This window comes from Pantherophis guttatus, chromosome 6 (genome assembly GCF_059756535.1).
Source record: "Pantherophis guttatus breed Tessera chromosome 6, ASM5975653v1, whole genome shotgun sequence".
Lineage (NCBI taxonomy): Eukaryota > Metazoa > Chordata > Lepidosauria > Squamata > Colubridae > Pantherophis > Pantherophis guttatus.
In genome coordinates this window covers 29,736,772-29,764,530 of record NC_142068.1, presented here as the reverse complement: position 1 = coordinate 29,764,530, position 27,759 = coordinate 29,736,772, and the positions used below count along the sequence as shown (strand labels likewise).

Below are 27,759 nucleotides of genomic sequence, written 5' to 3'. Positions count from 1 at the left end.
TGATATCAGATGAAGAAAGCACATCTTTGGTGTAATTTCTAAAAAGTTTGTTCGAATGTATCATAATCCTACAACAAGAATCAGGGTAGGAAACATTTAAAAAAATAGGATGAGAGCACTCAAAAAGTACAGTACATTCATATTATTACAACAGTCATACTCCAACATTATAGCATTCAACTGTTTGCAAAATAGTTGTAAAAATGTAAAAAAAAAAGTTGTAAAAATGATATTCTTCCTGGTACACTATTTTTATTTCTGCACACATAGGATAAAAATTACAGAGACTATCAGATTCAATGCGTATTGTAATGGAAAACGTGATCTACCTTAAGAAATACTCAAAATACAAAAACCTTATTTGAAAAATTCACTTTATATATTCACTATGTACAAAATATAAATCTGATTATCACTTCAAGTTACAGTACAAAGTATAACATTCACATTAACATTATTTGAAATAATGTTGAGGATGCATGGTAAGATCTCACTTTTAATATAAGGTAAAGGTAAAGGTTCCCCTCGCACATATGTGCTAGTCGTTCCTGACTTTTAATATAAATACGTATAATCACTTCAATGTGTCATTATACATAACTATAATTCTAAAATAGCCTTCATAATTTAGAAGTAATTTGAAATCCTACTTATGTAGAAGCTATGGTATAATGCCAAAAGAAAAAGAGTGTTTAATGAAAATCTCTTGGAAGAGACATCCACTGAAAATAAAAATGATGAAACTACTTCGCTGGAAGTTCTTACAATGAAGATTGTACTCTGTTACCAGACTCCAGCACGTTGTTGTCGATTTTGTCCTGAATGTTCAAAAAACATGAAATCCTATTGAAAAGAAAACAAACAGAGAATAATTAAATAAATTGTTAGCTAAAATTCAGACATTCTTCTATTTTACTCAACAGTTTTCTTTTAATTAAAAAAATCCTTATGGTGGGATTCATTGAAACCGACATACCACAGTACAACTTCCCCATCCTCATGTTCTGAGGCTGGGGCTACGGATTCCAAAATCTCTAATCTAAAGGGTGTTGAGTTTGGAAAGTGTGGAGAAGACTACATCATGTGCTGCTTCCATCCTTAAAATTGCAACTCTTTCAGCAGTCCATTCCATACCGTTAAGAATTTTATCTAATCAAGTATGCTTTGGAAATTTGGAAGTTTCTTTCAGAAATGGCTAGCAAACTTAACACTTGAGATAATTAGATAACTTCCTCTGGCAGACAAAAGAATTTAGCAATTCTCCTGATCGGTGGTGGGTTTCAAAAATTTTTACTACTGGCATGGCTTGGTGGGCGTGGCTTGGTGGGCGTGACAGGGGAAGGATACTATAAAATCTCCATTCCCTTTCCAATCCAGGGGAAGGTTACTGCAAAATCCCCATTTCCTCCTGATCAGCTGGGACTTGGGAGGCAGAGAATAGATGGGGGCAATGCCAGTCAGAATTTTTATTACTGGTTCTCTGAACTACTCAAAATTTCCGCTACCGGTTCTCCAGAACTGGTCAGAACCTGCTGAACCCACCTCTGCTCCTGATGGTTCAAAAAAGAAACTCTTTTCAAGCTGCTATAGTAAATTCTGTTAGGAACTCCACTGATGTATTACACCAGGGCTGTCAAACTGCCAGCCCAAGGGCCAGATATGTCACATGCTGGCCACGCCCACGCCTGGTATAGCGAAGAGGAAAAAAAGTCCCAATACGTCACCTGATGCCGCAAGTTTGATACCCCTGTATTACACAGTATCTGAGAATATTATACTTACTATAAGGAAGCAAGCTCCAAGCATAACAGCTTTCATTTTCACATCAAGATCCATTGGAAACTGGATTCCAAAATTGTCAGCATCTGTAAAAGCCTCCCTCACGAAACCAGTCCACTGCTTGGAAATTTTTCCAACAATGTTGTCATCTAAAGATAATACCTAGTTCAGAAGAAAATACAGAAAAAAATTTATAATGTTGAAAATTCAAGCATCTTGAAGCAGATATCACTATTTCATGTCAGTAAGAAAAATAGTGTAATAATAAAAATGTAAATAAAAATATCTTCGGAAATCAAATCAATATTCAATAGTCGTAGGAAATCTTTACAATATTATTAAAACAATAATAATAAGATAATCTAAAACAAATTAATCGAACATTCAGGAAGCTTTAAAATTTTCCTTGTTCCTCATTCCGTTTAATCAAAAAGAATATACTTTCTGAATATAACTCATTATGTGATTTTTTTTTCTGGGGCTGGAAATTTCCCTCAAACTAATAAGAATTCTATATAGAAGAACTATAAGATTTATCCTATGCCATCAAACCATTGTACCAAGCAATAAAATGGGCAAGCTGGTTTTCTATATCAGACACAACATGATTAATCTCTTAAAAAGTAGAATATGAACTTCTAGTGTTAATTCACCTCAAAATCAATATCTGAACAACAACTGCAGACTACACAGGGCCCAACAATTTTGAGTACATCTTCCCGGGCTTCATTCTGGATTACAAATTTTGGCAAACAAGGATCCCAGGTCTGTTTAACATATCCAACTGGTGTGCCTTGAGCATAAACTTCAATCTTTAAAAAATAGAAAAGAGAGATGAAGAGTTAAATCTACACAAAATTCATTAAAAAGACAAACAAAAAGTTTATTCTTGTTCAATCAACTTGCTCATCAATTCGCTCATAATTCTTGCCTGAAATCCTAGAGTGACATATGGTTTTGAAGGTAGACTCCTTCAGGAATCTTCAGATTCCTTCAGAAGATACTACCAACAACAACATATGGATTTAAAACCTGAACTGTTCCTATTGGGTATCTTACCAGAAAAACTTAGTAAAGAAAATATATATTTGATTATAGATGTTATAACTGCAGCGAGGATAGTATTTGCGCAAAGATGGAAAGCAGAGAAAATTCCTACAGAGGGAGAAGTAATTAAGAAAATATTGGATTGTGCAGAAATGAATAGATTGACTTTGATAATTAAAGAAAGAGAGGAATTGGAATATTTTAAGGTCTGGGGACAATTTTATCATTGGTTAGACAAGATATATATATAGGGTAATGTTGTAATGAAATGGAGAAAAAAGAAGAGAAAGAAGATAGATAAAGTATTAATATAAAAGTAAGAAATGTGGGGAAAATGTTATAGTAAATGAAGATGTGATAAATAGTGGAGGAGTAGGAAGAAGACACAGAAGATGTGCTCAGATGATACACTGAATGATTATGTATTGTATGATTGTTTGTATATAAAATAAAAAAAACTTTTACATATATAAAAAAGAAGATGCTACCAAGTTTTTAAAATATGACAATACAAAAAAATAATTAAATATGTAAGGACTACCTTACTTTTTAATGAATCCAATTTAATACTATGTTTAAATTTAGTTTTTGTCCTATATCTACCCATGGTTTAGAGTACACACCTAGTATCTAATTCAAAGGCCAAGTGTGTCTCTCAGCCTGGAAAACAAAACAACCAACTGTTAACACAGTCTGACTTCATGTGCTTTTCATGGCACATGAAGTCAGACAAGTTCAAAGCACTGAACAGGCTGGACTGCATGAAACTTTTAAACACATAAAAAATAGGGCTGCATCCACTGACCATGCCATAAATTCTTCTGTATTTCTCTTTCTGTTCACCCTGAATTCAATACACCAAATGACAATCAATTCTTGTCACATACTGGTCTCAACCCAATCCAGCAACCTGATTTATGAAAATCAAAAGGAATTTTTAATAATCCAGGATATTCAAGTAAGAAGCAGAAATGACAGCACTGAGGGGAGTATCCAGTAATAGACTACCAATTTAAGTTTCATCATCAATGGTATTTAAGGCATGCCTGTTAGACTAAGGTCTTATATGGAATGTCTGAAGTCTGCAGCCATGCAGATTGGATAAGACAGTGTAAAGTTGTGCCTTCCAATCTTGGGTTTCTTTTGAGTTTTTCTACCTCAAAGTAGTATTGGCTACAATTGCTTGTAGAACCAGTTTGGTATAGTGTTAAGGTGCTGACCTTAGAACTAGGAGACCATGACATATTGTCCTGCCTTAGGCATGAAAGAGGCTGAATGACTTTGGGCCAGTCACTCCCTCTCAGCCCAATTCCCAAAGGTTATTGTGGAGGAAATAGGAAGAAGAAGGAACATTAGGTATGTTCATTGCCTTGAGTTATTTATAAATAATAAACAAGGGAAAATAAACAATCTTTCTTCCCAAATCTTGATTTAAGAGGAGAAAGCATATATACATTGTAAAAGTCTTGGTTAACCAATCTACTACTAATTAAATGACTTATTTTTCATGCTACGTACAAATAATTAAATTTGTTACAAAATATGAATTTTGTATTTGTTGTCTTTTTCCCACATGTTGATTTACATCACAACATTACATCACAACATTACAAAAAGAAATATCTTTGCCTTGAAGGGCAACACAATGGAGAGGAAAAGGTAACACAATGAAACTGGACTCAAATGTACAAAAATATGTAATTGTTGCTTAGGTAAAAACTTAAATATTAGAGACAGCACAAGACTCTACCTTAATACTGATGTCCCTCCACCTGAATTTTCCTTTCTCCAAATTACCACTGTGGAGGAATATGGAAGTCCAAGATTGCTCCATTAAAGAGGGGAGGGCAACTTTCATATGGCATCAAAAGGTGCTGGAAAGAAGTTCTTTGATAGAAAAAGGGCCCAGCAGGTAGAGCAAGGTATTTGGAATTTGTCAATTGAAAAGTCAAAGGCAATGAGACAACATAAATAAGAATAAAGAAACATGAAGGAAATGGTGGCTTTTGAAGTAAAGCTAAGAAACACAGGGAAGTGGCTTAAAAGTGAATAGAAACCCAATGTAAGAACTGAAAGAATATATTGGCCGTCTCCCAAATCAATATCCTTTATTTTGAGGATCTTAAATTGGCTTTGCCAAAAGAGTCATAGAACATCAAGTGACTCACCTCCTGTAAACAGCAAGGAAAGCAGCAACTGGAGCATCGCAGAGGTCGCATGAGGTTTATGACTTCCCGGCCCATATTGTCCATGATTTTCATCGTAAATGGTCGTGATGGTCCACAGCAGTTCAAAGTGCAACAGTCGTTTTCCTCAGCGGCAAAATACACCCTTTGCCCCATAGCATTTTTAATTTCATATTTGTTGGCAGTCTCAAAGCCAGTAATAACTGAAACAAAGAAACATACGTACATAAAGCTGTTTGGTCAATTCACACATTTCACTATTAAGCTACTTCTCTTTCCAAGAATGCTAACGTAAATCAAGAAAATAATCTGCAAAGTTCTACTTAAGGCTATGGGGCAGTGAGAAGGACAAACAAAAAGAAGAAAAAAAGATACCCTGCAATCATATTTGATATGGTTTTATGGATGATACTAGGATGTTTTAGCTCCTAATCCAAAGTCCCCAAGTACTTTCCAATTCCTTCACTAGAGATGCACAATTTAAAGTAACAGATTTCCATGTGTTCCTAAAATCTTGGGGGACCTTCCATTCTCCAATTTCCCAAAAATAATTGGACTTTTAATTTCTAATTTTTGATGTGATAAAATATATGAAATACATAAGAAATAATATCGACTATATATAATTTCATTCCATTTACCTGTAATAAAAATAACATTTAGTTCAAGGAGTGCTTTGTGGGCCAGGTAAAAATTTTGCATTAGCTTTCCTATGTTCAAAAGGAAGGTTTGAAGAACATTCTTATTTCCATTCACTAAAAATTGGTTAGGATTATTTGCATAATTGTAAGATCTGATAAAACAGGATCCCCATGTGCACAAAGGTTTCCACCAGCATTCAAGAAACAGCCAGCAGGTCAAGGAGAGAGCAGCTCATGGAAAGAACAAGGAAGCTTCCTAGAGGATGTTTGGGGCAGAATACACACACGTCCCTCAGCCATGTATGTCTGGCAGGCCAAATTAAAAACTCAATTTCTGACTCCCGTTGCTTGATCCAGAGGGAGCTAATGGAACAAATATTCTCAGCTTTTCCTGGAGTCAGAGAACACAATTAGAGCTTCCCTTCTCCAAGTCAATGCTGAGGCAACTAAAATCTATTTCCAATCTACAGCCATGTGGAGGAATAATAATTTTTTCTTTCTTCAAAGGGAACTTCACCTATTTTTTTTAAAACCTCAAGTGACAGAAATATAGAAATAAGGTTGTTTTAGTTTACAACAGTATGTTCCAGGAGCAAAAAAGTAAAACAGAATGTAATATATGAATATGAAAATTTTTCCTTTTTCATTTCATCTTTTGGAGATGGGAAATTCTTGGTTTTTCTCCCATGGATGTGATCTTTTCATTTACACCGAACACCAATTTGACTGGATTGAAACTCTTTGATTATATATAATCCCATACATAGGGACATGCCATAATGTTCTACCTATGTATATATTTTTCTGAAAAATTAAGAAGACAGTGATTGTATATAGCAGGGGTGTCAAACTCAGGGCCCAGGGGCCTGATCCAGCCCAGTTGCTTACATCTGGTCCGTGGGGCCACCCTACAAAAAACAAAGGACCAGCCCGTGGTGCCTCTGCCAGCAAAAATGAAACTTGTGAGGGCTGCGGGCGGACCTCCCGAGCTCCATTTTCACTGGCAGAGGGTTGCAGGAAGCCATTGCAGCCAAAAACTGAGCTCAGGAGCTAGTTTTCAATGGCAGAGTGCTCAAGCCACCACAGTGCCCCCGACACGAGTGACTTTGAGCTGGCCACACCCACTCTAGCCATGGCCACCCCGGCTCCCCAAGGTTAAACACAACCCTGATGTGGCCCTCAATGAGTTTGACACGCTTGGTATATAGCATTCTAATACATCTTTTGCATGGCTAAACATCAGAATTTGGAGAGCTTCTAAAGCTATTGCCCTATATGCAGTCATTGAAAATGCAAATATCCAGGAATTCAATTCCTGGTAGTGAGTATAGAGCCCATAGAATACCAATTGGCTAAAATACATTTGAAAAAACCCCCAAACATGGGTAGTTCTTAACTTACAACCATCTGCTTAGCGACTGCCTGAAGTTACAACTGGTCTTCACATTTACAACCATTATAGCATCCCCATGGTCATATGATCAAAATTTGGGCAACTGGCAACCAGCATGTATTATGATGGTTCATGTGATCATGATTTGTAGCGTTCCCAGCTGGCTTGAAACAATCAAACTCAATGGAAAAACCAGATTCACTTAAAAACTACACGAATCGCTTAACAACTGTGGCAAAAAAGTTGTAAAATCAGGTATGACTTATTTAACTACTGCTTTCCTTAGCAATGGAGATTCTGTTCCCAATTGTGGTTGTAAGTTGAGGACTTTTTGTAGAACCCATCATGCTCTATCTCCTAGTGGTCAGTTTAACTATATCTCTTTCAGAAAAACATTGCAATACAAGAAATTGTATTTCTGTCATCATCAGACACTTTTTGCCATTAAGTACTCAAAATAAATAACTAACACAACAATGTAACACTTATAACAAATAGTATAATCCAAATCAAAGTATTATATTGTGCTGAAGTATCTATTTTTATTACATTACTAAACAGAAAATATATGTAGAAAAACTATATAGATAGAATTCTGTTTTCACATATAAAGGCTAGTAAAAGAAATAGTACATTCATCTGATTTTTTTTTAGAATACCAAATAGCATAAAATACCTACTTTCCAGAAGTTCAATTTGCTGATGGATTAATATCTGATCAATCTGTTATAGAGTTAAAAAAAATATTAGAACTGAGCTATAATCAATGAATTCATTCTGCAACTTGTCTGTAAATTATCAACCACATCATTTAAGAGAAGTGCCTTAAATGGAAACAAAACTAAGTTATTTTCTTCTTGATAAATTTTCAGAATTAAAAAGGAATCTTATTTTAGCATCTGTCAGCCCTCATGCCCTCCAGATAGCTGGACCATCACTCTAAAATATCCAACCAGTACAAAGAATTTGTCAACTGGGAAGCCAAGAGATTGCAGGTCCAACACATCTAAAGCACACTAGTTTTGTTTGGTTTCAAATTATTGATGGTAGTAGAAGCAATAACTTTCACCAATCAAACTACAAAAAGACAACCAGGACAACTTTATATAGAAGTTCTCTATACCATTCCAATCTTCTGGCAGCATCTACACCATGAAATAAAGGTTTCCTTTCTTTACATTGTCTTCTCATGGCCATTCTTCTAAACCTTATACATCAATGTTTGTCATCTTTCTAAATGAATGGGACATGTTTTACCTGCAGTCCCATGAAGTGCAGAAACACTCCTGCTCTACCTTTGACTCCTCAGGCTTCGGCACATGTTTTTCTAAATATAGCTAGCCCGGTATTTAGTAAATGAGTGCATGCTTTGCATTGAAGACTATTCAGGTTCAAATTTAAGCATCTTTATGCACAGCTGGAAAAACTCATACCTAAAAACTTGGATATGGGCTGCATTATTCTAATATCCCCTAGAAGGAATTTCTGCTTCTTTGTAGAGGATATTAGAGTCAAACATGTCCCTACTCTGCTAATGTTTTGAAAGGCTCTGAAGACCTGGATCTTTGCCCAAAATTTTGGTGAGCATGATTGAAGACCTCCTCCCTTTCTTCCTTTTTTCTGTTCCCATTCAGGTTTGTTATCTCTGCCATCTTTGTTCTTTTGTGGGTTGTATTGTTTTCTTTAATCTTTAACCATTTATGGACTTGCCAGAGTTTTTAGGTATTGGACAGCATATAAATTTAATAAATCATCATCATCATCATGCTAAATGAATGAATGGCTTATACTTTCAGTGACCATACTTCCTTGAAAGAATTTTTTTTTACCAAAATTCATATCTTCATAAAAATAGCTAAAATCAAAAGGTATATGTAAACTTATCTTAAACATATAGGTCAGTTTCCATATTTTTCACGACTGTGAAAAATCATGAATTAAGTGGTGAACATTTTGAAGAGTAAAAGTTAAATGACCCCCCCCCCCAAAAAAGGGGCAAAATAAAAGGTTTTGAAAAATAAATAAATATAAACGAGAGCCTTCTAAAATACAGTACTGTCCTTTATAATAAAGGACCTATGGTTTCCATATTTAAAACTCTGTGCCAAGATAAGCATAACTGTTTTCACACACTTTGAAGAAATTCAAATTATACTTTATCAGATAGAAGGAGAAGAAGATACCTGACTTAAATATTCCAATCCAGGAGGGCAATTTGGAAGAGGAGCTGGTTCGGGCATCCAAACAGCTTGGGGAACAGGTTGGCCGTAAGTTGTTGGAGCTCCATAAGCTGTAGGAAATGCATATGGGGGCTGTCCTGGAGCACCTTTTAGAAAAAGATGAAACAAACAAAAGTAATTAAAAAAATAAGCAGTCCATGCAGATTTTTTTTTTGTTTTATGTTTAAGCAATTAGGTTTATCAATGTTCAGGATGTATTATACATAATTTTCTCTTCCATCACAAAGGAATAAAAAAAGCATACAGTATTTGCATGTGTAGCATTTGAAATGCAATGTAGTTCTCCTTCTCCCTCACTCTATAATGAGACACATGATGGGTATCTGTATGATACATTACAATGATAAATTACACTAACACAGTGTCTTCTTCTAGATTAAAAGGGAGGAAAGAACAAAGAGGATGAACACTGCATCACATATGATATATGTATTTCCTTTGTAGCGATACCTAGAGAAAGGAAGACTACACTGTCCATACTGTATGTGGACAGATTTTGGAAGACTTTCACTGGTTATTAATTTCTTTCCGGCATAAATCAAAGTGTGGGTTTTGACTTTTGATTGCTCCTGCTTTTAAAGATTAGCATGACGGCAGGTTAAAGGAAGAATTTTTCTGTGGTGGCCATGCACCCTCATTCTGAAGTTCTGTTCCTAAGAAAGTTCACACAGTATTTTATTATTATTCTCATTTATTCTTCTAGTAGTGGTGGCCTGCAAACCAGGAGTTTGTATTCTTAGGCACAAAAGGCCTAAGAAAGCCAGCAAAGTAACTTTGGGCCAATCACTTTCTCTCAGCTAAAGCATGTCAGAGGTTTGTGGTGGGGGGGAAAATAGGGGCTAGGAATATTAGGCACTGCCTTAATAATAATAATAATAATAATTTTATTTCTATACCGCCCTTCTCCCGAAGGACTCAGGGCGGTGTACAGCCAATTTAAAAACACAAGACACAACAATAATTAAAAATTAAAATAATTAAATAGATTTGGCCGATTTAAAACCCCAAAAATTTAAAATACCCCAATTTAAAATTATTAAGTTGATAGCCCGGCCTGGCGGAACAACAGGGTCTTCAATGCGCAACGAAACACCCGGAGGTCGGAGATCTTGCGTATTTCCGGGGGCAGTTCATTCCACAGGGCTGGGGCTCCCACAGAGAAGGCCCTCCCCCTGGGTGTCGCCAGCCAACATAACTTGGCTGATGGCACCCTGAGGAGACCCTCTCTGTGGGAGCGGACTGGTCGGTGGGAGGCTATTGGTGGCAGAAGACGGTCTCGAAGGTACCCGGGTCCTATGCCATGGAGCGCTTTAAAGGTGGTAACCAAAGGTGGTATCCAACACCTTAAGTTATTTATATAAAGGCAGGATATAATAAATGTTATCTATATCAGTTTTGAAGGGACACAGTGGCTCAGTGGCTAAGATGCTGAGCTTGTTGATTGAAAGGTCGGCAGTTCAGCTGTTCAAATTCTTAGTGCTGCATAATGGGTTGAGCTCCTTTTACCTGTCCCAGCTTCTGCCAACCTAGCAGTTCGAAAGCATGTAAAAAATGCAAGTAGAAAAATAGGGACCACCTTTGGTGGGAAGGTAACAGCGTTCCATGCACCTTTGCATTTAGATATGCCAGCCACATGACCACGGAGACGTCTTTGGACAGCGCTGGCTCTTTGGCTTTGAAACGGAGATGAGCACCACCCCCTAGAGTTGGGAATGACTAGCACATATGTGCGATGGGAACCTTTACCGTTATCTTATATCATTTTTAAATAAAAACTTTTTTCATCACATTGAGTTGCAACTGTAATGGTACCTGCCCATCATGGTCATAAGTTGTGACAGCTGTAAAAGTGAGTTAGTCACATAGCCTGTCTGATTTTATGACCTTTATTGGTGGCAGCCGTTAAGCAAACCCTTAGTTGTTAAGCAAATCAGTTATTCACTATGGGCATGGTTTTGCCAAAAACTGGAAGTAAATGCTGATTTTTAGCAAAACCACTGTAAAACATGATCACATAACTACAGGACACTGCAAACAGCCATAAATATGGCTCCATTTGCCAAACACATGAAGGACAGTCACTTGACCAGCCAGGGATTGTCCATCGAATCGTAATATTTAAGATCCAGAGACTGATTTTTCCTGTGCTAATCAACAGGAAGAGTGAGTTTTAAATACTGGTTAAGGCATCAGAATAGACACCGAGAGACCCTGAGTTCTAGTCCCACCTTAGGCAAAAAACAGATGGTGACTTTGGGCCAGCTCTCACTCTCTCAGCCCTAGGAAGAAGGCAATGGCAAACCACTTCTAAAATCTTGCCAAAAAATCTGCAGGGACTTGCCCAGGTAGTCACTTCCTCAAAGGCACAAGGGGGAAAAAAATCAACAAGGAACAGGACTATGTTCCAACAAAAACTGTGACACATCATCCAGAAACTGCACTTCTGATATTACAGGTAGTCCTCAACTTAAAACAGTTCATTCACTGACCATCCAAAGTTACAACGGCACTGAAAAAAGTGACTGTTTCTCACACTTAGGATCTTTGCAGCATCCCCATTATTACGTGATCGATATTCAGATGCTTGACAACTGATTCAGATTTATGAAGGTTGCAGTGTCCCGGGGCCATGTGATCGACTTTTGCGACTTTCTGACAAGCAAAGTTAATTAGGAAGCCAGTTTCACTTAACAACCATGTTACTAAGTTAACAACTGCAGTGGTTCACTTAACAACTGTGGCAAGAATGGTCAAAAAATGGGGCAAAAATCACTTAACTGATGTCTCACTTTAGGAACAAAAATTTTGGGCTCAATTGTGGTCATACATTGAGGACTACCTGTACATTCTTACAAAAATGATGGAGGGTATGAAGGCTTTGGAGACAAACAGCTTTGATTTCCACGCTTTCAGTCTCCTCTCAGTCCCCTCCCCTTCCCAAATGCAGCATAGCTTTTGGTCCTATTGGAGAAAGATTCAGAATGGAAATGGAGAGTGCCTTCCAGAGACGTGTCAGTTCAATTCCTATTCTTTAAAACAAACACACTCAAAAGCAGAAACAGGAAATCCATGTCTTCTCCTTTTCCATCAGCAACCAGATCAAATTACAGAAGTACAATCATTTGCTACAATCATTTGCTAAAATCTGACAATTATTTTCCAATTATGTGCTTTCTTCATGTAGGTCAAATGACACAGATTAAAATTAATGGGCTGTAAAATAAGAAAAACCCATTTGTGAAATTGATTGATCCTCCATGTATACACACAGACAAACCATAGTCTTCTACATAAATGACTCTGTTTTCTATAGCCCTATACCAAACCTCAATTTATGATCATAAATGGATTGGAATCTTGATCAATGAGCAAAGCAGAAGGTTGACTCATCCTTCCATGGTCAGTAAAATGACGACCCATATTGTTGAAGACAATATACTGGCACTGTAAACCTCTCAGAGAGTGCTGTAAAGCACTGTGGAGCAGTATATAAGTCTAAGTGCTGTAGCTATTGCTACAGCAGTCATTAAGCAGAACATCACAACTGCTTCATGCAACGAATGCAATCCTAGAATTCCCGGTTGTTGCTCTTGAATGTTCTCATGGATAATTAAGTAATGCAATATCAAGTAAGGAGTGTGGGGTGCCTCGGCGAGGTGGGGAAGACCATGGGATTCCTGATGCCAGCCTTATATGACCGTATTTATATGCAAGAGCTGAAAATCATCCTTGCCAAAATCCAAGCAGATTTTCAGCACCAGAATGGAGAGACAATCATAGACGGCATATTCCAAGCTTACGGAGTCATCACCCACACTTCTGAGTCACTCCACACTTCATATCTTACTGTTGCTTCTTCACTCTGGCCCTGAAATCCTCCCTGCAAGCAGGATTTTTAGAGCCAAAGTGAAAAAACGCTCAGTCTATACCAGGCCTACCTGGGCAGTTCCTTTACTGGGCTTCCCTTCCTCTCTGCTGAAATCTAGGCAGGGTTTACAGCTGCTGAGTTGAGACACACTCAACCCTGTGCCTATGCCAGGCCTCCTCCACCAGCCCATGGCATCCCACACTCCTTGCCTTGTTCCACTGCTTCTCCACTCTGGGACTGAACATCCTGCTTGGATTTTGGCTGTCTGTTTCTGGGGGTTGATTGAAGGAACTGCCTGTCAAAAGATTTCTTATATCCTCCATGCATAGAGCTCAAATGGTGACATTTTTCAGTTCCATTGCTGAAACTTGCCAAAGGAGTTTGACTAATCCTTTGGTGAGCTGCAGAACAGGCTTGAAATCTGAGGAATTTTAGGTCTGTTCCTGCAGCCTGCCAAAAAAGCTCAACTCTCCTTTGTGCACAGAGCTCAATTGTTGAAGGTTACAGCTCTGTCCTGAAGACAGTTTTGGTCCTGCATCCCATCAAAGGATTTCAACTAAGTTCCACAGTTCCCTCCACATGCAGAACAAAAATGTTCAGAAATTCTCCTGCACTGGAAAACCAGCATTCTCAATGGATGGACCATAAGCTCTTTATTACAAAAATTGCAGAATGTGACCAAAAGGAGATAGAACTAACATCTATTTAACAGAAACGATAGTAACTTCTCTCATTTTCTTTCATAATTATATCATCCACTCATTCCTTTACTCACTTATTTATCTTATTGTGCTACAGCATTCTCAGCAAAGGTAAGCTGATCACTTTCCATTAACTTATATATTATTATTTTGGGCAGAATCTTGTATTCCCCCCTGTGCAGTTACAATAAACTTAGCTTAATGCAGAAAGCATGGTCTCCATTCACTAAAAATGCTCAGGACCTTGATTGTTCCCTTTCACCTCAACTTGATTTTTTAAATTTCTGCATGCCTTTAGCCCCAGGTAACTGATGGAACACACCTGTCTTGAACTTTGGAATAGGATATTACTGTTGTTTTTCTTTTAATTATTATGTGCTGCCCAGAGCAACAATCTCTTTAAGATTGATAATAAGGTAATAAGTACAGTTAAATAAGCAAAAAAAATAATTTTATTTTTCTCCGCCCCTCCCTGTCTTGGTTAATGTATTTATCATCACTTCTGAAATCTCCACAAGTAAGTGAAATGAATGAACTTTCTTTAACTGTTTTGATATGATGTTACTTCAGTTCTCCTTTTCCTCACCAGGAATTTTACGCTTATTTTGCAACAATTTTACATCTTGGTGACATTTGCCCTTTTGAATGGATATCATGGAACTTCCCCTTTCATATTATTAAACACAATGATAGACTGTTTAAAAACAGTAAAAAGTAATGCTAATGATGGCTTTTAACAGTGTACAATTTAATTATTCTATTAGATAAAGTGATCAGATTCAGATAAAATATCAAAGTGTAGTTTAGTCCAACCTTTAGCTTCTAGGAATTGTAACCCCAAGAATATCTAGCCCAGGAGATTTTCCTTCAGTGTGAGAAAAGTTTTGAAAACACTAGGAGCTAATTTTTGCCAATGGAGAACTACTAATTATGTATGCTTAAAAAGTGAAAATATATTATAGGTTCAAAACGGAAAAGGTTGTGCAATGCTTTGCACATGATCCCAATGAGATGCTTCAAAGTGCCTGAGGGTGTGGAAGTCATATAATGGACATACAGCCCTAATAAAGGGACTCGAAGTTTAACTGGAAATATTCCTACAAAATATTTACCAGGGAAAGCTTGTGGAGCAGGATATGGAGCCATTCCAGGAGGATATTGAGCATACTGAGGATATCCATACTGTGGCTGTGGTCCAGGGTATCCAGCTACTGCTACGGGTGCAGGATTATTTGCTAAAATAAAGGAAAGGCAGGTCAAATATTTAGAAACCTTCTTTCATTTATATGTACTTAGACATATATGAATCAAATAAATATATCTGCTTTTTTAACTTTTAAGAAATGGTACCTTATTTGGGCAGTTGCAGAAATAATAAAAAAATTCAACTTTGAAACATGAATAATATTGGACTGAGAAAGATACCAATCTACATTTTAGTGGGCCACTGTTTAACAAAGAATGCTTAATGGAAAGGACCATATATTTAACCTGATATAATAAATTTTCACAACATACTAATCTAGACTGAAATGGAGTTGGCTATTTCAGTGTGTTGTGGGACTCCAGCAATTACCTTAGTGTGTTATAAGAACTTAGCCAGCATGTCAATTTGCTATAGAGTGTATTACATTAGGTGAATTATCTTATGTGAATATAGTATATGTGTTTTGCTGATATGAATTTAGTATGTTGTATGAACCGAACTCCTTTGTTCATGCTATAGATATATATTTTCCATGTGTTGCATTGATATCTTTGCTTGTCTTTTACCAAGGATGATTATGTAATTATCAGTTGAAACTTGCCATTCTAATGCTGGAATGGACATGTTTTATTTACTAAATATGTAGCTTTGGCAGCTACTGTAGATACAGAAACTCTAACAGGAAAAAAAACTTACTCACATAGTTCCAACTAAACTACCAGTATAAAATATAGAGATTTCCTGTAGAAAAACTCTACAGGAGGGCTGTCAAACTCGCAGCCCATGGGGCTGGATGCATCATGCACTGGTCACGCCCACGCCTGTTTTAGCAAAGGGGAAAAGGTGTCAATACATCATGTGACACCACCATAACAATGTGAGTTTGACACCCCTGCTCTACAGCATTTTGAATTAAATCTCCAAGCATCATTTGTATACTAATATATTAGTTCCTCAACATTTAGTGAAGTATGTTTCCCACACAAAATTAATAAAAGAATGCTTATATACAGTTGCTGAAGGACAGAGTTAGGTATATTCTCTGGACCTTCCTTGAGACTTTTCCTGCAGCCTGCCAAAAGAGTTCAGCTCTTGATTCTTAGCTATATATTCAGCTATCTAACCCTAACCCTTACCATTTCTTTTATGAAAATGCCTATGATGTACTTTTCACATTTCAGTTGTTCTATACCGACTGATCCTAAATTATCAATTGACAGAAAAAAAGAGTAATACTCACCTTTATTTTCCATAGTTATATACACTTGGTTCTGAAAAACAAATAAAATTGAAAAGCCTTTTAACTAAGCTATAGTATATTTTCAGTAGCATGCCTGTGAATCAATTGCTAAAAGGGAAATGTTTACACAAGCTTAACATCTCCATGTTTGTGCTTGAGAAAAATGTCTCTTGCCTAATCTTTCCACAGACTGCGTAACCTTTAAAGCACAATTATACCACCAAGCAAAAAGGTTATGTTGCAAATTCTGGACCACTCTGTTTCCATTTTCAGTTTTGTGGTTACCAACCAATGCAGGATTGCTTGAGAACAACATTAGCTAACAGAGTCTTCCCTGAGTTGCAGTCTGAAAGTGGGAGGGAACTTGGGAATTGAGAGGGAAAGCTATCTGGCCCAGATCCAATCAGTGCAGTTATATGCTTTTCAATTGCACAATCATTTACATTTGAAGATGATTTTCCACAGAAGCTTAACTGTAGAACTTTTAGTAAATCATTCCTACACCCATTCTTGATTACACTTTTATAAGCTGTTCCACAATCTCTGTTATTTCTGCTTAACAAGATAGCTTTTTAATTTAATCAGTTTTCCTGCAATTCAATTTTCAAGAGAAAACAACTGAGGGCACAGCTGTGTAAATCTAAACGAGACCAAATATTTACATATGGGGAAAACCAAGATAAAGTGTAAGTCACAAGCTAGCATGCATCTTTTATTAGATGGATAGCAAAGCTGTAAATTCAGTGCTATTTATGATATATATATACATATACATATACACATACATACATACATACATACATATACATATACATATACATATACATATACATATACATATACATATACATATACATATACATATACATATACATATATATATATATATATATATATATATATATATATAAAATTATTGTTGTTTGCCTTATCCCAATGAGTATACAATTACTGATTTTATTTGACTATTTTTAGTTATCATATTTAGAAATTGACCATCTCCTTCACAGAGGCACTCTGGGCTACAAATAAAATATTAAAAAACATAAAAAGTGTATATAAAATGTAAAAGAGGTGAATATGATTACAATTCAACACTAAAGTTTAATGAAAGATTGGGGATAGCCTTCAGGACACTAAACAGCCCATGGCAGCAAGTTTCCCTATGAGCTCCCAAGCAAGACAGCAAAGCCAGTTCTTTTGACATTTCTGAAAGGTCAGGAGAGTGGGGGATCTGGATCATCTTTGTGGGGAAGAGAATGGTCCAAAGGGGGGAAGGAATGGCAGAAAAGGCTTCCTTAATAGACCCTGCCAGTCAGAATTCTTTAACTGGCTGATTCACAGCAAACGTTCCCTCACAAATGAAGGGAAATATACGTGTCCCAGGATAATATTGCAGGATCCAATCGGGGTCGGTCACCAGAACCAGAGGTTTGTCTTCTGAGCTTCTGAACTTCTTCCCTGAAGATGGGCTCCAGCACAAATCTGAAAGCTCAGAAGACAAACCTCTGGTTCTGGTGACCGACCCCGATTGGACCCTGCAAACCTTCCCTGCCTGACTGGGTGGGATTGACTGACATAATGTGATGAAAACTGTTCTGTATAATCATTCTTATACCCATGTTTGGTTACATTTCTAGAAGCTGTTCTAGAACATCTGTTATTTCTTGGTAATGAGATAGCTTTTTATTTATATTGATAATTGCCTTTAATCATGTTTTCCAGCAATTCAATTTGTAAGAGAAAACAACTGATGGCACAGCTGGGTCAATCTAAAGGAGAGCAAATATTTACACATGGGTAAAACCAAGATAAAGAGTAAGTCATGTGCTAGCATGGATTCTTTGTTACTTGAGTAGTGAATGGGTGGGATAAGTCAATATAATGGAGTGAAGAAGTTCTGTATAATTATTCTTATGCCCACGCTTGGTTACACTTCTGGAATCTGAGAAGGCTTTCAGAAAAGATTTTTATTTCGTGACCCACAAGTTGACTTTTTTTCTGGAACCCGCCAGTCAGAATTCATTAACTAATGGGTTTGCAGCATATCTTCCCTGCCTGACCAGGTAGGAAAGGCTAATATATAGGGGCAAAACCTGGCTCATGAAGTAATAATAAACAATATTATCGTCATCATCACTACCTCCATCCTTCAGGACATAGTAGATAGAAAGTCAGGTTGGACTTAGTTTTTGGAAACCACCAAAAATTCCAAGATTGTCCATATAATTAAAATGAGTAAACCTGACCACAGAAGTCTTTTTTTTTCCTTTAAAAAAAAAAGGGAAACTAAAAAACATAGAAGACCTTACTTCTCTTCCAACTTATTTACGAAGAAATTTCTGAAATGTCATCTGTGCCCCGCTTTAGACTATGCAATATGAACAATATTCTACTAAAGAAAATTCACCATCTTCTTCTAATGCTGCAGCATCTTACTGATGACTAGTACATAGACGTATTTATATGTTGACAGAGGGCACTTCGTAATAATGCATATACTAATTCCAAACAGATTTTAAATATATTTCTCTATTGTTCTGTTTGTTCAATCCAAACTAAAGCTAAAGGCCATTTTATGACGAGTGATTTAATTTCTGACTTATAAACGTAACATGAATTTTTTTTTTTAAATTTGATTTATATGCCGCCCTTCTCCGGAGACTCAGGGCGGCTTACAATGTGCTCAGCAAAAATTGTCAGGTGAAAGGTTACATGAAATGAAAGGAAATGAAAGCTGGAACAGGAGTGCCTCCTACTTCATTGAGGAATTTCCCTTTATAAAGTAGCAAAGTAATTTGCTTTGCAGGATTCACAACCGATGAGTAATGTTACATGAGGAACTGGCAACCAGAATCAGTTCAGAATTCTATTATGAACAAGGAAGGAAAATCACATTGTAGTGAAATAATGGTTTTAAAAAAGAAGTCAAGCATGCAATTTATGATTCTATTGTATTCATATTTATCTCAAGAAGCCCTTCATACCATCTGGTTTCCTGGTCAACCACTATTCTATAATTATTTTCCTAAAAAGTTAGACATAGGAGCACCATGTTGGGGGCATTTCAAAACTGCAGTAGTGCTCGACTGTGCAGCTTTACTCTTAAACTGGTTATGGAAAATTGGAAACAATAAAACATGAAATGAGATAAAGGAAAAATGGCAGTGAAAAAAAGATTGCAATGAAATGATGTCCTATTAAAGGCTTCAATAGTGCTGAAGAACAAAATAGTGACAACATGGTACCAAGGGGAACACAAAAGAATTTGGAAGTCAACATTTATTGCCTATATATGGAAGTAAAAGGAAGGGGGAAATACTAAAGAAAAAAGTGCTGCCTATTACTGAAGTCCTTTTATGACTCTGATCTGTTTTAGTATTTTTTAAAACAACCTAAAAATGTTATCCCACTTGGTTCACAAGAGAATGGGGTGCAGGAAGAACTGCAAAGAAAGAAGCTTGAAAGAAAAGTCAACCCTTTGGCTAAACCCACTTCCTTCCTGCTGCAGTCTCATAATTGTAAACAACTTGCTCACCAGTTGGGGGTGCACAAGAAAAGGAGGACAGTGAGTCAGAAGGACAGCTCTGCTTATCTGTATAATCAGGACAGCACCATTCAGAGTTGGAATGAACACTGAACTTTACATTAGAAATTGTCTACATCTTAAAAGAATATGGCAGATGCCACTCAGTATACAAGGATGTGAAAGCTAACAGATGCCCTGTGACTTGAGACCCTGGAGTTGGGGAACTAAGGTGGAAACATACTACATTAACTGTAGTAAAGCATTCATCCTGGATGGGGAACAAGATGAAGACAATACCATGGGAACATGGCTGAGAAAATTCTAGTTCCAGGTAGTGTCCAAGTTGTTATTTGGTTTGGGGGGGGAGGTAGAAGCATTATAACTTAGAATAACAGAGTTGGAAGGGACCTTGGAGGTCTTCTAGTCCAACCCCCCTGCTTTTTTTTTTTTAATTTGATTTATATGCCGCCCTTCTCCGGAGACTCAGGGCGGCTTACAATGCATTAAGCAATAGCCTTCATCCTTTTATATATTTATACAAAGTCAGCTTATTGCCCCCACAAACTGGGTCCTCAATTTACCTACCTCAGAAAGGATGGAAGGCTGAGTCAACCTTGAGCCTGGTGGGATTCGATCTTACTTTAATTGCAGGCAGCTGGTCTTAAATTACAGAGCTCTGTCTGCTGAACTATCCAGACTCCTATCCTTAGACAGGAAACCCTATACCATTTCAGACAAATGGTTATCCAATCTCTTCTTCCCAGTGTTGGAGCATTTACAACTTCTGGAGGCAAGTTATTCCAGCACTTAGGTGCCTGCCCCAAATATAGATAAGCATAGAAGCTAAAACTTCTATGGAGTTGGACCTGTGGTGGACCTAAAAGGACCTTTTAGGTGACCATGGTGTCTCTTTCTTCACTTCCTTCAGCGTGAGGCAACCTACATTAGCTGTTTGGGAGTGGACCCAAGGCAGTTCCAGAGGGCGCTGTTGGCCAAAACGCTATGGCTACTACCCTTGATTAAATGCAGGATGGGGATGAGGTTGAGGCACGCAGCTGAGTATCCCATATTGCCCTGGCAAACCCAAGACACAGCTCTCCTCCGTCTCAATCGTATGCTTGACGTTTGGTCTACGCAAATAATAATAATAATAATAAAAACCGTAGGAAAAGTACCGCAAAGAATCAGTTTTATCATTATTATTTCAAGATCGAAGTGACAAAACGGGAGAAAGAGGGAACGCGAAAACAACGAAACCGAAACCACTTTGAGAGTAGCTTTCGTTTCTTCGGATCTTTCCGTTCTAAGTTCCCAGGCGAAGAAAAAATCAACTATCTTAGCTGGAAAACAACCAGGTTGGGAACATCCATCGAGTAAATGCCCGACTCTACCACGAGAATACTTAACCTGACCAAGGTAAAGTTTTTTTTCCCCCTAATCAGTTGTGCGCTCCCACCCCCCCACTCCCCATTTTCGCCTTGTTTCTGTTCCCCATCATTGGACAGCCGCCCTCCGGCATCCACTTCTGTTCAATTTATTTACCTCGCTCCGCGATCCTTGTACGTCTTTCAGATCCTTTCTTTACTAGAAAAGGCGCAGCAGGGGGAAGAGGAGAGCCCTAGATGAATTTCCTTGGGTCAAATCCTTGGAGACCAAACACCCTGTAGAGCACCAGGAGGGGGATGTCTTTCTTCGGAATAAATACACGACGTAGGATCACGTGTTAGCCCTGCATCTTTAGGCAGAAACAGCCATCTGAGGTTGTATAGCAGAGAAGTCTTTCCTTTAGAAACAGGTTTGAAGACTGAAGACGATCCTGAGAGGAGAAGAGACGAGGGAATCCCTACGAGCTGTGCAGTATTTTAACTCCAGAAAACGAGGGTTCTTCTACTTTGTGGGCGGTTGCCTTCTAACTTTATTGAGAAAGAAAGTGTGACGGTTGTTGACAAGCTTTCTTTCTAATGTTGGGAATTTCCGGCGCCGAGCTAGACTCTGCCCCAGTCTTATCTCATCTCAGGGAAAGTAGGGAAATAATTTGCCTACTGCTAATTCTTTTGGAATATATTTTCAACTTCCCTGTTGGGGAGTGGAAATTTCCAAGGGAGACCTTCTGTTTATAGTAAAAAAAAAAAAAAAAAAGTAGAGCTTACTAGAAGCACTTTATGAACTTTTTTTGGTGAAACCAGACAAAAATGAACTTGTGATTTAGATGGTTCGAAAAGAGAACCTAAGGAAAGAAGGAAATTATGGCCTATAACCTTAGAGAGAAGGGGGTAAAATATAATTTTTATATTTATATATATAATTATATTTGATATATATGCTCCTTTATATAACTTTTCGTTCCTTTCCCTATTTATTTCTTTTAACTTTTTTCAATTATTTTCTTTATTTTCCTTGTTTTATCTTTTTCTTTTAAAATTTGTATTTTTAATATTGTTATATATTATTTATATATATATTGTTTTAAGAGCCTTTTAAAATAATAAAACCAATATTAATTTTGAAACAAATATATATGGAGACAATAGGACCCTAAATCTGAACTGCAAGAATAAAGGACACCAAACAGATACAGAAATATCTACAGGTAATTCTTAGCTTATAAAAGTTCATTTAGTAACTGTTCAAAGTAATAATGACACTGAAAAAGGCGATTTATGACCGTTTTTCACACCATGAAAGCATCCCCATGGTCATGTGATCAAAATTCAGATGTTTGGCAGCTGATTCTTATTTATGACAATTGCAGTGTACCAAGATCATGTGTTCATCTTTTACGACCTGACAAGCAAAGTCAATGGGGAAGTCAGATTCACTTAACAACCATGTTATTAACTTAACAACTGCAATGGTTCACTTAATAACTATAGCAAGAAAGGTTGTAAAATGGGGCAAAATTCACTTTACAAATGTTTCACTTAGCAACAGAATTTTTGGGCTCAGTTGTGATTGTAACTCGAGGATTACCTGGATTTGCTATCTGGTTATGTTAGCTTTCTTGAAAGTAAAACAATGTTCATTTTCTTTCATTTGCAAAAGGACTACAAAAATCTAATTTGTAAGGTATTGCTCTGGCAATAAAGAAAGAGTTCTGTGTACGAAGTTATCTGTTTATATGTATTCTAAGAGATGAAATCCCAGCACATCAGACAACTGTTAAATTGAGGTTGATTTGAATCCATGTTTTATACGGTTTAAAGATTCCTATGTGTTAAGCTTTCATTTCTAAATTACAGAGCCTGCAATTACAAAACACCCAAACTGAAGCCAAGATAACAATTGTATTCTGTATTGTCCAAATGATGGGACAGAGTTTAGTTTTTCATGCTGCATTTTTTTTTTAATTTGATTTATATGCCGCCCTTCTCCGGAGACTCAGGGCGGCTTACAATGCGTTAAGCAATAGCCTTCATACTTTTGTATATTTATACAAAGTCAGCTTATTGCCCCCACAAACTGGGTCCTCATTTAACCTACCTTAGAAAGGATGGAAGGCTGAGTCAACCTTGAGCCTGGTAAGATTCGAACCTGCAGTAATTGCAGGCAGCTGTGTTAATAACAGGGTGCTTTAAACCACTGTACTACCAAGGCTCTTTTAGCATTGCTAAAGCATTGATGGACAGACAATTGGGAGATACCACTTTATATGCTTTAGGTCAGAGGTGTCAAACTCAAGGCCCAGGAGCCTGTGGGGTGCTTAGATCTGGCCCACAGGGCCACCTTGAAAACAGCAAAGGACTGGCCCTCAGTACCTCTGCCAGGGAAAACGGAGCTCTGGAGCCTATTTTTGCTGGCAGAGCACTTGGGCCACCACAGGCGTCGACACTAGTGATGTCAAGCTAGCCACGCCCACTCTGGCCCCCCAAGGTCAAACACAACCCTGATGTGGCTCTCAATGAAATTGAGTTTGACACCCTTGCTCTAGGTAGTGATCACGTCTCTGCCTGTTTGGTGGGTTTCTGTTCATTTGTCAGCAGCAAAGAAAGATCTTAAAAGACTGAAGACGTGAAGGAATCTTAATAATCACCTGATCATTCATCTCCTTTCCCCCTCCCCCAGCTTCTCTTCCAAGACAAGACAAAAACAGGGTGGAATCCTTCTTTCCCTCAGTTAGCCACTGGCAGAATAAAGGGGAAAAAAACATTTTGGGTGGAGATCCTGTTTTTGAATTTTGAGTCTCCAGAACAGGGATCCCCAACCCCCAGTGGGGCTACCTTGACGTCACTAGTGTCAGTGCCTGTGGTGGCCCGAGTGCTCTGCCAGCGAAAATGGGTTCCTGAGCTCCGTTTTCCCTAGCAGAGGCACTGCGGGCTGATCCTTTGCTGTTTCCAGGACTGGCACAGGGCCGTGGCATGTCAGCAACCAGGCCATGCAAACAAGGAAAGCCCCATCCGTGGGATGCAGGCAGCACATGAAACCACGCTCCCTCCTGTCTGTGAAAAAACTTCTCTCCATGGAAGTGGTTCCTGGTGTCCAAAAAGTTGGGGGACCGCTGCTCTAGGGCAAGGGTGTCAAACTGGCAGCCCTTGGGCTGGATGCGTCACATGCAGGCCATGCCTATCCCAGCTCCATGAAGGGAAAAAATGTCACAATACGTCACGTAACAGCAACATGACGCCACGAGTTTGACACCTGTGCTCTAAGGAGGGCATACTCATAAAACGAGGGATTTTCCTATGTACTAATTAGGACCATAATGGGCATAATTAGCCATAAAATCCATTACCAGAAGGTATCTTCCTTAACCATCCCAGTGAGAACTACTGCAAACAAATACGATGCTAGTTGCTGCTAGTTTTCTTTGGGTCTTCAACTTCCTATGCTTCTACACCACAATATTTTTTTAATTAAAAAATCAGATAGGATAGATCTAATTGAGACTAAATAAAGTGTCTGAAGTTGAACATAGTGTTATCTACCTCTTTCTTAGAAAAGGGAGAAAGTTACAGTAAGTGTAACACCTGAGAGAAAGTGATGCCAAATTACCATTTCTCTGAAATGTGGGAATTCTCTTTAGGATATGTGTAGCATTCAGAATAAAATATTTTTTTAAAAAAATTAAAAAATTATTTCATTATATTATTGTGTTATGTTGTGTTATGTTACGTTATTATGTGTATGTCCCACAGATAATATAAACAATATTCAAGGAAAGAAAATGAAGGTAGAATGCAGGATTTGACATAGCAAGATGAATAAATTAATAGTAATAGCAATAGCACTTAGATACCGCTTCACAGTGCTTTACAGCCTTCTTAAGTTATATAAATCTCCTGATAAAGTCTGCCATGGCCTCTGGTCAGCTTATCTAGCTGCAAATAGTGTGTGCTTTGGTTTAGTAATTATTTACATCTGTCAACAAGAAAAATATGGGACACACCAAACTATTTCTTTCATTGAAATCTGTTTATTCCTACAATGCGCTATTGCAGTTCAGTTAATGTTGAACCAAGAGACATATACGAATATAGTTTTCTTTAAATTAAAGGGAAGAAGGAGAGCCATATTGACAGGCTTACTAAATGCCGTCTAGTCGATTCTTAGGGACTTAGATACAATTTTTTCAAGGATAAAATGTTACTGGTCATTTAGGTCTTCCAATGATGTATTGATCATCACTGAATTAAATCCATCCATCTTGATGCTGGTCATCCTCTTCTCTTTCCTTCTCCTTTCTCCAACATTATACATCACTCTAGAAAGCTATGTTGTTGCACAATGTGTCCAAAGTGGAATAATCTGAGCTGATTATTAAGTCTCTGAAAAAGGAAGAGGATAAAGAAAAATCCATTTTGCATCATCATTACTGACTGTCAAGAATGTGAAAGGGAAGAGGATATTGCTACAAGTAAACAATAAAACAAAAACCACACCTAAAATTTCCTTCTGCTTAACAAGCACATGAGCATTTACAGCTTAACAACTTCTGGAAGCAAGTTGTTCCACTGATTAATTGTTCTTTTCTATTGTCCTTGTAGTAATCTTTTGATACAGACTGTACTTCTTACTGAGTTTTTATACCTAATACCTTCTTGGGTACTAGGACTAATTTTCATGATAACTAATATTAGCAGACTTGTCACAGCATCTGTACAATATGCTAACCAAGATTTATTTTTAAGAGTAAATGAGCTTACATTCATGACTCAAGTTTCCATCCTAGTTAGCCTCATGTCAAATGCCAGCCATTGGGTTCATTTTGCACTCAGTGTTTTATCTGCCTGCTGCTGTCACCCTTCACCTATGAACAATTCTTTCTAAGACTGGAACGGACAAGCTGGAGACATAAAATCCACCAGTGGCCACTAGAAAGAAGTTTCATCAGACTGAAAGAACCAACAATTAATATTAGCTTGCACATTCATCCTAGGCTATAAACCATAGCTGACATGCCACACAATCATGATATATCTCTGTATAAGCAGAATCTAGTAAGTTATACACTTGGTAAATTTTATTTGGCTCACATATACCAGAGACTGGAAGAATCCAAAGCAGCAGAACAGTTTCTAGAGATCTCAAAATAGATCAAGCCCGCTTGCACGTGTGACATATGTACATTCCCAGCATTAATGTTACCCTGTTGTGTTATGATCTTCCTCCTGTGAAGCTGCTTTCCTTAAGGCTTGGCTGCAGTTAAAACTCAAATAGCAAATTTTGCAATTTGTAATGCTGGGACTCTGTATAGCTTTGGCCTGAGCTGGTATAATTTCTTGTTTCATCCTGCTTCTGTTGACGTATAGTAAATTTTACAGGAAACCTATGAACAAAGTGACTATATACAGTAAATGTTCCAACTTCCTGATTCACCTCTTCTCTCGGGATTCTGAGGTCAAGAGATCTGTTCTTTTCTAGCCATTCAACAGGATACAACTGTTCTGCACTGCAATCTACAACTCTAGTTGCAATTATTGGGAGAAACAGCATTGCAAATAGATGCTATATCGTAGTTACAGCTTTCAGTGGAATTTATAAAAGGAAAAATGACATGTTGACAGCATTTCACACAAACCACTTTTTTTTTAAACAAACCAGTCAAATGCATACAGCATGTTCTGAAAACATGGGATTTGGGTGAAGTGTTGATTACCCAAATGTATTTCTTCCCCTTTCTATGTGGAAAGAGGAGAAATGAACATGGCTTTGTCTGGATGATAATTTTTACTCTCTTCCTTGGATCAGATAAAAAGACAGCACCGATTGAAGCTGCCTCAAAGCAACTAAATATTCTAAGCATACGATAATAAAAACCTATGTTAGAATTAATCTTAAACAGTGACATACTTAATTGCTTCGCTCTTATTCTGTTCATAGCTACCACTTTCTTCCTCTTTTTCAATTAGTCACTTTTCCTAAATTGTGCAAATCCATGTTATAACAATAATAAAACAGAGCCTGTGATCAAGTAAAGTAGTAAAGTGGTAATGAATGACCAAGGCTTTGTTTATGCAACAGACGTAACCAGTTCAATTAAGAGTTAGTAGCTGCATTCTCCAAATTGTTAAGCTTGGTTAGTGTAAAACTTCCCTATTATTTTGTTATGTTTTAGTATCTTCACATTTCTTTGTGTTTGTTTTTTCCACTGTATTGTGCAAATCAAAAAATGAATTAATTTAATAACCAAGTTCAACATCTACATTGAATGAATGCAGCCTCTGTGAGTTAATGTGGTCTTCCGGGTGCGCTTCAAGGTGTTGGTTATCACCTTTAAAGCGCTCCATGGCATAGGGCCTAGCTATCTTCGAGACCGCCTGCTGCTACCGACAACCTCCCAGCGACCCGTGCGCTCCCACAGAGAGGGCCTCCTCAGGGTGCCATCAGCCAAACAATGTAGGCTGGTGACCCCCAGGGGGAGAGCCTTCTCTGTGGGGGCACCTACCCTCTGGAATCAGCTGCCCCCAGAGATAAGGAGAATCCAAGACCTC

General features: G+C 37.6%; 1 protein-coding gene and 1 long non-coding RNA gene across 2 annotated transcripts in view; one reads left to right on the top strand and one right to left on the bottom strand.

Moving 5' to 3' along the window:
• The window catches only part of LOC117678317 (uncharacterized), a 49,078-nt gene that overhangs the window by 20,460 nt on the left and 859 nt on the right, over nucleotides 1-27,759 (top strand). The gene's annotated exons all lie outside the window — the stretch shown is intronic.
• On the bottom strand, nucleotides 358-21,797 carry LOC117678316 (phospholipid scramblase 1-like). Its single transcript, XM_034439293.3, has 9 exons — nucleotides 21,374-21,797; nucleotides 16,303-16,333; nucleotides 14,968-15,090; nucleotides 9,230-9,372; nucleotides 7,727-7,769; nucleotides 4,995-5,215; nucleotides 2,433-2,591; nucleotides 1,783-1,941; nucleotides 358-843 (listed from the first exon to the last, which is right to left on the bottom strand). The coding sequence occupies exons 2-9, from the start codon at nucleotides 16,313-16,315 to the stop codon at nucleotides 784-786; spliced, it is 921 nt and encodes a 306-aa protein (XP_034295184.1). The 5' UTR covers nucleotides 16,316-16,333; nucleotides 21,374-21,797; the 3' UTR covers nucleotides 358-783.